The 12,297-nt window shown below is 35.0% G+C and overlaps 1 protein-coding gene across 1 annotated transcript in view; it reads right to left on the bottom strand.

Moving 5' to 3' along the window:
* LOC128984369 (E3 ubiquitin-protein ligase Arkadia-like) overlaps nt 1-12,297 on the bottom strand; it is a 180,996-nt gene that overhangs the window by 73,293 nt on the left and 95,406 nt on the right. Inside the window, exon 7 of the mRNA XM_054403687.1 lies at nt 464-650. Coding sequence (XP_054259662.1) covers nt 464-650 — 187 coding nt within the window. The remainder of the gene's footprint in view (nt 1-463; nt 651-12,297) is intronic.

The raw sequence follows: 12,297 nt of genomic DNA, 5'->3' as shown, positions 1-12,297 counted from the left end.
GCATTTTACACTTTTCCCTAGCTTATGTTATGTAAAAACAACAATATGTTCTGTAATCCGAACTATTCAATAGTCCGAACTACCCCCGGTCCCAATTAGTTCGGATTAAAAAGGTTCTACTGTATTTAAATGTAAATTATTGAAATAAATATAATTTAATGAATGTAAAATACTTCATAAAAATCTATTTTAAAAGCAATGGGCTGGCAATTTGTTCCTTGAAAACCCTTTTTTGGCTGTTCTGGAAAATTTACTTTTGCGGGGTTAGCCCATTTTCCCTTGGACTCTTCTCTACTTTTGTCCATTACATTATCATTTTACTAAAATCACTTCTGTCCATGTGAAAACCATGTTTCACAAACTCAACTTCTTGACAGAATGCAATTTATTTGCATTTTGTCCCTTGTACTACCCTATGCAGGCTAGGTCTTTTGGTGTTGTGAGAACATGCTGAGGCACTCACCACATGATGTATGGTCGGGTGAGGGTGGCCCACCACTTCTGGCCTGCTGTACACAGTGGGCTGTTGAGGCACAGGTAGAGGGGGTTGATGAGAGTGGGGGTGAGGGTGAGAAAAAGGTGCAGTCGTATGTCCATGTCCATGCAGATGATTGGGATGATGCATGGTTATCATGTCCTGGTGCCTGAAACTGGTCAAACAGCAACACTCACTAAATAGATCCACTTTCACTTGCAGTTATATACCCTTGCTGATTGCATACGAACAGTTAACAATTTAAGAATTTAAGGTAGTTAGATCCTATTAAAAAATAAAGGATAGTTTATTTGTATGGTTCTTTTAACCACAAACAACTAAACAATATTTTTCATGCCAAGAATATAATGAAATCTTTCTAAACACTGTTGTAGACCATAATTGCAAAATTTTAATTTTACTTGATTGAGAAAATATTAATAATAATTAATTGAGTTTAAGAGCATAACAAATGTTCAAGCCAGAGTCATAAACGATTGTAATATCATATCATTAATTGACAAGAGGAAGAGGAGTGATGATCAATCCGAAGTCAGCATATCACTGATAGACCACTCGGCTGTAATCAAAGCTACCACCTACCACTGAACTCTTTGCTAGAGCTGGATGTCTCTAGAGAAACTTTACCTAATGGTTGACATGATATCATTCAATCTCGGGAACAGTAAGACATAAATACCCCCGCTGCAGCAAACCTGCAGACTCAGCAAATTTCCATTTGCCTGAATTGATTTTTAATTAAATCTTATATATTTAAAAAATTAGGTTTTTCTTTTCCGAGTTTGTTTGGCTCTGCTACCCGACCGATTTTCATGGTTGAGGTCTCAAATTGAAGGTACGCACGCACATATTTGCCATCAAGCATCGGCATATATTTATCTATATTCCCACTCGGCTTACACGTAAATGAAATTTGCTCCCCATGTATTTCTCATGGGAGTTAAATTTAGTTTCTCTTTTCCGAGTTCGTTTGACTCTTCTACCCGACTGATTTTTATGATTGAGGTCTCAAATTGAAGGTACGCACGCACAAATTTGCCATCAAGCATCGGCATATATTTATCTATAATCCCACTCGGCTTATACGTAAACCAAATTTGCTCCCCATGTATTTCTTATGGGTGTTAAATTTGGTTTCTATTTTACGAGTTTGTTTGGCTTTTCTACCAGACTGATTTTTATGATTGAGGTCTCAAATTGAAGGTACGCACGCACAAATTTGCCATCAAGCATCGGCATATATTTATCTATAATCCTACGCGGCTTATACATAAAGGAAATTTTCTCCCCATGTATTTCTTATGGGAAGTAAATTTGGTTTTTCTTTTCCGAGTTCGTTTAGCACTTCTACCCAACCGATTTTTATGATTGATGTCTCAAATTGAAGGTATGCATGCACAGAAATCTATGCATGCACAGATTTCACATCAAGCATCGGCACATATTTACCTACTGTATTACTCGACCAAAAACATAATTTGATTAATTCTTACTCAGATTAAGATGTATTTTACCAGTTATAATTATCTAATCCTATATATTTTGGTTTAAGAACTTCAATGAAATACCGGCTTTCATTAAGCTATTATTTATCCAAATCGCACGAGTTTCAAGCGAACACAAGGTGAACAACCAACATAAAAATTATTTTTCAAGAGGTTTTTTCTATGATTAAAAATCAATAGCTCCAGTATTGTTCATGATTTTTATATGTTTTAGACTCAAAATAATCAGTAAATTATAGGCTATAATTCAAGCGGTTGTGCTGTTGATCGTTTGAATCAGTTACGTCCAAGATACTATATTACTTAATCAAAAATCATAAATTTTATTATTTCACGGATATTATATTTACTTTAAAGCTGTGGAGCCAGGGCCGGATAAATCTAGGAACCGCGAAACCCCGCAATGCAGGGGGGCCCAAGCCCTTAGGGGGCCCAAAGAGCTCTATAATTTAAAATTATTTTAATGCATATAAACATAATTGAATAGGACGGTAAGTTTAGTTTTGACAGACAAATATTGTCAATATCAAAGCTAAAGTTACAATTATTGAGTAAATTTAGACCTACTGATTTTACTCGTCAACAACTCGGGACCTCGCCGTAGACAGTTTATCTGTGGTGTACTGTCACTTTCAGTCAGTCCAGTCTGTATGCTCAGCTCAGTCCAGTCAGCTCGTCAGCTGCAGTGCACGCTTCACAGATCCACTACAGTCCGATCGACGTGGACATAGTGTCAACTTAGTCAACTATCAGTTGAGCTGAGCAATAAGTCTGTAGTACAGGCGGGACTTATAATAACCTCTGTAGCGTTATCTAACGACCTCAGGGCCGGCGAGAGCTGTCACGGGCCTCTGAGCTGAGCGATCCCCGGCCCCCTATTTTCCCAATTTAGTGTCTAGCCCCCTCCGTGCCGTTTTGTTAAACATATAACAATATTATCTAAAACGCATGATAGTTTGACTAATTCTCTTGCTCATAGTATGTGAAAAGAAAAACCATGCTAAAACCATTTTAGCAGATTACATGTTCAGAAAAGATTTCACATTTGACCAGGCGGGGCCCCCTTCAGAGCCCAGGGCCCCGGGGCTTTGGCTCCTCTGCCCCACCCTCTGGAACCATGATTTGTATGTAGGCCTATCTATCTTGAAAATATAGTGTAAAAAGAAACTAAGTTTAAATTGAGTCGTTTGTTTATTATTTTACATTATTATTTATGCTTGAAATTCTTTATGTAAAACCTTTTACTTTTTTTGTACAATATGTATTTTATGATTTGTAAACCTATTTGAAAGGCTAAGAAATCCTATTGACATAAGAATAAAAAAGCTTTATTTGAAGTTTTTTATTTTACTGTTTTTTTTAGTTCATAAATTTACAAAATTACGCATTTTAACGAAAATGTTTTTTTACAAACATGATCAGTATTTTATCTTTAAAATAGCATTAAAATTCAGTTTCAGCTACTTATATTTTAAACATTCCCCCCCCCCCTCCCGCAAATAAGGCCTCCCTGCTATTGATGCCAGCTCTAGGGGCCCTTGGAGGATTTTTGCAGGGGGGCCCATATTTTGTAGATCCGGCCCTGTGTGGAGCACCATGGGTCTTATAGTGTATTGAATTTAAATTAGTTTTAACTAGTGCCTAGGTTTGCTGCTACAGGGAGGATAATAAGGTCTGTTTTTTTTTTTTGTAAAATATTAATAGCTTAGTATATAACTAGTGTACATGTTGCTCGAATTCGAGCAATTGCAAAGTATTACAGGAGTTTCAAAACGAACAACAGTCATATTTACAATGAGTTTAACTCAAAGATTACCGGTGTGTAACTCAGACCATGTTTATCTTCGTTATTTATAAACCTAAAGTATTCCAGCTGGTTTTCTCCTTCTCAAAATACCTCACTGTACATGCAACACAGGTCATTGCTAGAGGGCCAATTGAGAACAAAAAGTCGTTTTGGGGTAGTGTTAGGGCGCATTTGTAACCTAATAGTTGAGATTGTCCAGGGTCAGGTGCTGACTGAAGCCTATTACGCGCCACTGTTCTGTAGCTGCGGTCGTTATCACGATTACGCCTCCTGTCTATGTTTCGTTGTCGTCGCATCGGAGGCATTTGAAAGAAAAAAACAACAAATAAACAAATTATAGCTACACAAAACAACGACAAACGCACAAATTTAAGTTACAATCATGCTAACACAATCCGTCACAGCAACACAAAACAACGATAAATACACAAATTTAATTTTAACCATACTAACACGATCCGTCTTGGGGGTTATGTTTACACAAACTCAAATAGTAAATAAATGTACTCAATGCGTTTCATTGAATTGAAAAATAAATAACAATAATGGGCCTTATAACAACAATAAGTTTTACAAGAAAAGACTTAAGGCCCGAGAACTCGGCAATAATGGGCAGTGTTGGTGGACATATGAATCAATTGCCTCCTACAACCTGTGGGACGGATAAACATTGTGACCAAGGCCTAGGCCTAGTTAAGCTTAAATTGCTACATCAAAATATTGCAAATATTGATTACCCAAAGCTGCAGGAATTAGAACGGGTTGTGTCAGTGTTGGGTACAGACTTTATTGCCATCTCCGAACATTGGCAAACTTTTGAAAAACTGCAATACTTCTCCATAACTGGTTTTCAGTTGGCAGCTAGTCAGTGCCGGGGTCCACGCAAGCACGGTGGGCTTGCAATTTACGTGAAGAACAATATCAACTTTAAGGTAAATGACAAATTTTCAAAACTTTCTCAACCTTTTATGTGTGAACTGATAGGCTTACAGATAAATAATAATTTGGCTTTGGTTTTGCTCTACAGACCTCCCAGTGCTGACATAGATATTTTTTTTGACACTCTCACTTTGGTTTTTGAGTTCTTAGGCAAATTAGGTCTAGTTTCCATTGTTTGTGGGGATTTCAATATTAAAATCAACATTCCCGACAACACAACAAATCAGTTTCTAAATTTGTGCTCAATGTATGGATTTGAAGTTACTGTAAATCAGCCTACTCGTGAAAACAATTGTTTGGACAACATTTTGGTGTTTGGCACCTCCGTTTTTAGCGCTGGAGTTATAAACCTGCATCTCAGTGACCATCTAGGACAAACATTAGAATTTTGCATCCATGGGGAGAAATTTAAGAGTTGCGAGTCAAATAAACCACAACTTTTGTATCATCACATAAGTGAAGACAACATCCGCATTTTCAAGGTTATGATAAGTAAAATTGACTGGGAGCTTGAACTTCCTCACAGTGATATTGATGAGAACTTAAAGACCTTTCTAGATACTCTAGTCCATTACTTTAAGATATGTTTCCCTCTTAAGAAATTTAAGCCTAGACTTGATTTGAATGTTAATGAAACAAAAGCTTGGTACACAAACGAGTTAGCTTTAATTAAAAATAGGTTAGATTTTCTGTATTCACTGTGTAACACTGTAGGCTCAAATGATAGAATTAAAAATGCCTATAGAGAGTTGAAAAAGGAATATAGATCCAAGATTAAATCGGCAAAGAAAAAATCAAATGATAATTTAATAATTAATTCAAAAAATACTGTCAAGTGTATCTGGCAAGTCGTAAAGGAAACGACTAAGCCTAGTGTAAGTAAAGATGAAGTAGTTATATCACCTGGTCATTTCAATGAATTTTTTGTGAGTAATTTAAGTGAAAAGGGCCATTAACATGAGACAGGCTCGGATGCTCATGTTGAATCTTTTACTGCTGAAGCTTCAGTACCTAACTCAATGTCATTATTAAAGAATCATAGTTTTGTGGCAGATGTTTCTAATAGTTTTAAGTTTAAATGTATTAATGTTGCTGATTTGTCTAAAATTATGTGTCTTCCTTGTCTTGTAAAACTAGTAAAGATCATTTTGGTTTCTCTAATAACCTTGTCAAAGAAACTGCAACCTATTTTATGTATATTCTTGTCACCATGGTTAATCAGTGCTTGTATGAAGGGACTTTCCCAAGTGTGTTGAAAATCAGTAAGGTACATCCTATTTATAAAAACAAAGGTGCCAAGCAAGAAGTAAATAGCTACCGTCCCATTGCTATAGTACCTGTATTTTCAAAAATAATTGAACTTGTTGTGAGTAAACAGCTTATTGATCATTTTAACACGCACAACATTCTAAGCACAAGGCAGTATGGCTACAGGAAGGGTGTTTCGACAATTACAGCCTTGACAGATCTGGTTGAGGAAATGTTGGACTCTTTTGAGTCGAGAGAGCTTGCTGGGGCCGCATTTTGCGACCTCAGCAAGGCTTTCGACAGAGTCAACCACAATTACTTGTTAGATAAGCTAAGTTTTTATAATGTTAGAGGCAGGGAGTTGTCATTTTTTTTAAGTTATTTAGAGATTAGAAGTCAATATGTTTTTGCCAATGGTAAATGTTCAAAGATGTTAAATGTTACACAGGGCGTGCCGCAGGGCTCCGTATTGGGGCCTCTGTTTTTTTTTTAGTATTAATTAATGATTTAGAAGTTAATGTGTCATCTGAAATTTTCATGTACGCAGACGACACTACATTGATCGCTAGAAACAAAATCAAAGAATTGGCTGAAGTTGACATCCAGGAAAATTTTAATAAGGTTAGTGGCTGGCTGGATGCCAACAATTTAATTTTGAATAGAGAAAAAACCACCACTATGTTTTTTGGCCTGAGGGATCTTACCAAGGAGGAGGGGGGCATTTCAGCCAAGTTCCTTGGTGTCCGGCTGGATCCTACTCTTTCTTGGTTGGATCACTCATCGGAATTATGCATGAGATTGGCTTGTGACATTTTTGCTCTAAGAAGACTCTGTGGTGTCGTCTCGCAAAATGTAGTTAGAACAGCTTACTTTGGTTTATTTCATGCTAAGATTACTTATGGTTTGATTGTCTGGGGCAGTGCCTCAGCATCAAAAGATGTTTTTATCCTACAAAAACGTGCCGTTCGAATCATTGCAGGAGTTCATTATAAAACTCACTGTAAACCATGGTTTGTTCATTTAAAAATGTTAACTCTTTATTCTGCCTTTATTCTGCAAAACTTGCTATTCATTAAAGATCAACCAGATTTGGTGCATAATAATGACGTGCACTCTTACAACACTAGAATAAGACATTACTTACAATTGCCTTATGTTAGATTAAGTAAATCAATGAAAAAGCCATCTGTACTAGCCATAAGGTTATTTAATAAGCTACCGCTTGCTATTAGGGACATGGACATTATTAAATTTAAAACAGTTGTAATCAGGTTCTTACTTGCAAATGCATTCTATTCAATTGATGAATATTTGACAAAAAAATTGACTTGCAATGATTTTGTGTAAGATGGGTGAGCCCTTTGTTCAATTTATTATTGTATAAATTATATATTGTAACCTGACATATCCAATGTATTCAAAAGAATATCTAATGGAAATAAAGATCTTATCTTATCTTATCTTATCATCCTTATGGCTAGCCCATAGTATAGTTGAAAAGTGTTTATGGCAGCTGAAGTTAGCCTACCTTGGCCGCTGATAGTTTTGCCATCCGACAATACCAACTTCGAATTTTTCTGTTTGAATGTTAGGAGGCGGGTACCCATTCTCTTTTGGACGTGCCCTAAGCACTCCAACTTTTCCACTTGAAGGTCCTGGCCATATGGATTTTCATTGGAAATTACAGCAAAGCCTTTGGAATCCCCATCCCCTAGATAATATTTATACCGAATCCCATAATTGTCTTCAGATCGGTTAAAGATTTGTCGCACACCCTCGACCTCCATCCCGCCGCTTGATCCTGCATAATTTGCGATACAAGTATCACTGTGTTCAAACCTAAACTTACAGGTGCAATATTTTGAAAATATGGCATAGTCAAGTACTTGACCAGTAGTGATGCTTGTTGCAGTTAGCACACCATTTAGCGATGAGAATCCTCGCCTTTGCCAACTTCCGTCGAACGCAGCTGCAATGTCGCCACAACCTTCATTTTCTTTAACCGCAACTTCCACTGCCTCTTTCATTGACTCAATACAGACCATCTTTGTTGCTGACTGAAGAACTTTGTTATAAAAAGCAAACTTGGAAGGCATATTGAAGTTCATTACACCTGCAAAGGCTCAACCAGTCTCTTGGCCGATACCGATTGTTCGTAGCGCATAAACAAATCAAAGATTGATGTCGTAATAAGTTCTATCTCTTTCTTCTACAGTTGGTTTGGCACTGTTTTCCTTACTAACTTTAGCATTACATTCGACATTTTCACACTCTAAAGTCATTGTACACGCTAGGCCTACTCGATTTGAAACTGTAAGTTGCAAAGAATACCCACATTGCTTACAAACTGCTATCTCAGAGATCAATTTATTCAAGTCAGCAAAATCTACAATATCATATTGAAAAGAGTTGTCTTAAAACTGATTGTATTCAATTGAATGTCTGGTGATTTTTCTTTTAGATGCACTAACATTCTTACGAGTAAACTTACATGAAGGAACACTAGGCCTAGGACTTGTAATTGAGGTTACAGTTTTGTCATGACTTATTAGTGACACCATGCCAACCAACATTTTTCCTTTTTTTGAATACTTAACCTACTCTAGGCATTGTTCAGAATAATAAGTTATCACTTACAACACAAACACTCACGAACATTCAGAAATAAAACTTTCCCAATTCAGAATTGTACCGAAACAAAACAAACACGTCTAACTCTAACATATGACAGCTTCTGCTCAAGTTTCATAAAAACAGAAAAAAAGCTGAGTATAGACACAAAACTCCCAAGGCCCTCTAAATACCATGGCAACTGAATAAAATAATACTGGCTAAGTACTATAGTAAATTCAAGAGTTTGAAGCTGAGCGGCCGGTGACATGACGCTGAGGTAAACGCATAAATATTATTATGCACGCATGTATTTAACATTTTTTTCATTACCTAAACCACATATAAAGTATATAGTGTGGTATATTAGATTAAACGTAAAAAACCAAGCTATCCAAAAATGCAAAAATCTCCAAATTGATTTTTTGAAGGTCGACTCCCCGCCATAACCGTAACGTACCGACTTTTTCGGTGCACCGCAGACCCCCTACTTACTACTTACAATAGTTGTAAACTAAGCTATAATGGTGACTCAGCGATCTAAGTAACAGGATATTTAAACACGAATTGACTTTTATTTGAGGTTGGTAGTTCTTTTCTGCGATATTCTTGCTTTATTTATGCTTTAGTCTTGCTCTAGATTAATCATAAGGCACAAACAAGCGAATAGCCGATAACAGGCCCCCAAGTGGTTTTTGACCTCAAAAAAGTAGGAAAAGTAGGACTTTTTCAGCAAAAAGTAGGACTTTTTACTGAAAAGTAGGACTTAATTTTACATACAAATCAAACTTTTTTGCTGATACAATATATATTAAAAACCAAATAATACTAGCATACACAATGGTTTATCAAATATAATAGTGTATATAAATATACAGGGTGTTTCCAAATTGTCTGGACATATTTTGTAGACTTGTTTCTGGGGCTAAGACAAACATAAAATTCCATATAAGTATGCATGGGTCTAAAATGCCTAAATTTTTGTTGGTCGGTCTGTTTGTGACATTTAAAAATTATTTTATATCTTGGGCATTTTTCAAGATAGAACTTTTAAAAGGGTTATAAATGTGTATTTTAGAAGGTGAAAAGAGCTTGCAAAGTTTCGATCCAATATCTCAAGCCGTTTCAATATGGCAGTCATTTAAAATCTTTAATGCCAAATTTCATGAAAACCGTAAATATTTAGAAAATGGTTTCCAGGATCAAAAAGATAGAGAATTCAAATCCAAATCAAATGAGACCTTGTTTGTAAAATCGGATGACAAACAACCATAAATAAGTTTTTTTTCAACATTCGGTTACTTAATTTAATAGCACTACCATACTGTATTCTTATTTGTTATTTTTCAGAGCAGTATGGGTAGTCCTATTAAGTTGCGTAAACAAATTTAGAAAAAAACTGATTTGGTTGTTTGTCATCAGATTTTAAAAAAACAAGGTCTCATTTGATTTGTATTTGAATTCTCTATCTTTTTGATCCAGGAAACTATATTCTAAATATTTACGGTTTCAAATTAAATTTGGCATTAAATATTTTAAACGGCTGCCATATTGAAACGGCTTGAGATATTAGATCAAAATTTTGCAAGCTCTTATCACCTTCTAAAATACACATTTATATCCATTTTAAAAGTTCTATCTTGAAAAATGCCCAAGATATAAAATAATTCTTAAAAATCACAAACAGACCGACAAATTAAAATCTAGGCATTTTAGACTCATACTTATATGGAATTTTATGTTTGTCTTAAGCTGGGTCCTAGACGCGGAAGCGGAGAGCGGAGAGAGGAACGCGGAGAGCGGAAAAGAAATTAACATGGTGTTCCGCTCCGCTTCTAGGAAAACAGAAACATTAAATTACCTAAGACAAGTGTAGTCCGCTCTCCGCTTCCGCGCCTAGGAAAACCCGGCTTTAGCCCAAGAAAGAAGTCCACAAAATATGTCCAGAATATGAAACATAACTAAAATAATTCTATATATAAATTTTAAAATTAAAATCAATAATTAATTATTTTTATTTAAAAAATCTTCAACTAAAAGGCCGGATATAGTTTTAGCTGAGATTGTACACCAAATATTCAGAAGTAACGCACAAGAGAAATTAAAATGTTAAGGAGTCATTATCTACAGTCATCACGAAAAAATATTTAGGACAAGCAGCATTAAATAAAGGATAAAAATAAATATGTTTCCCTAACGTTAACCAACCCTAATTTGTGTTTAAAATGGTGTTGTAAATAAGAAATTTGTTCTTTTTTTATATTATTTAATATTTCAGAACTAAAATTAATATAAAAGTAAAATGAATTTTTTTGGGTGGAAAACAGAAGCATGAATAGTTATTTAAGTAGGCCTATAAAGTACGGAACTAGATATAATATAAAATTCTAAAAATATGTTCCAAAAGTATTTTGAATTAGTTAGATTAGAGCGATCTTAAAAGTAGTAGGAATGTTTGAATTGTAATGAGTAAAAACTATTTGAGCCAGTGAAACTTGGACATTTAAACTTAAACTTAAGCCTTAATTTATTTTGAATACAGTTATGTCAAAAAATCATGTTTAGGCTAATCAGGGAAACACTGGACCGATAAGTGCTAAAGTAAACTACTTTTGAACTAGTATCCCAGGGCTCCCCAGGAGCATTGATTTCCCCTCAGTTTACTTCATTGGGGAATCTAAAAGACATGTCAGAATAGTAAGCACTGATAATAATCACAATTTTTATTTTCTATCACAATAGTATTGCCATGTCTTTGAAAATTAAAATGTTTTCACCCAATAACAATGTTGATAAGATTACCCATACAGATACTACCGGTACTGGAACTTATAAATTAAAATTTAAAATCATTTAACAAATTGTTTTATAAAAAAATTATCTCAGTCAGTCATATTTTTTAGGAAAAAACTTCTCATTGGGAAATATTGATAAGTAAACATTAATAAGTGTAATAAAATATCGCAAAATCGACATAATTTTTATAAAAAAGTAGGAAAGTAGGACAAATGTGTAAAAAGTAGGACTTTTCCTACTTTCCTACTAAAAAGTAGGAAAAGTAGGACGACTTGGAGGCCTGCGATAAACGACCAAACGAGAACTTGGTATTAATGCATCATACATCTTCATTTTTGAGTTCACAAATATTTTTGGGTAAGCAAAACTTGAGAAAGAAAAAAATGATTACAAGACAAGGTTGAAATTAAATGTTTGGCGTTACTTTGATTGTTGATATTTAGCTCAACTGCACTATTTTTATGTCTAATGTGTCGATAGTGAACTAAAATAACCATCTTGTTTCTGATTCATCCGAATGCAGAACCGTTTGTTACGTCGGATATCGATTGTTATTACAGTGTTTGTTTGTTGATTTGATTATTTTTTCACGGAGCCGCACTTATACAAATGTATGCCATTTGTCATAGACGATTACTCTTCGTTTGAACTTGGACTCTTCGTAGAGTCCATGCAGTAACGTTGATGGAAGCGCAATGTTGTAATTACATCTTTGGAAAGTGGTAACCGATCATGATTATTAACTTATGAAGATTTTGTTTTTGTCTAATATGTCATAATATACAGTCCATCCGATAGAGTCAGATATTTTACGGATAGTGTCAGGTATCATAATTGGGCTTTCGGATAACCGTACATTTCTACTTAATGCATACCAAAACAAATTTAATAAATTT

The sequence above is a fragment of the Macrosteles quadrilineatus genome, unplaced genomic scaffold (assembly GCF_028750875.1).
Source record: "Macrosteles quadrilineatus isolate MER2022 unplaced genomic scaffold, UCM_ALF_1.0 Scaffold_1__1_contigs__length_201487025, whole genome shotgun sequence".
Lineage (NCBI taxonomy): Eukaryota > Metazoa > Arthropoda > Insecta > Hemiptera > Cicadellidae > Macrosteles > Macrosteles quadrilineatus.
This window is presented reverse-complemented; position numbering and strand designations above follow the sequence as displayed.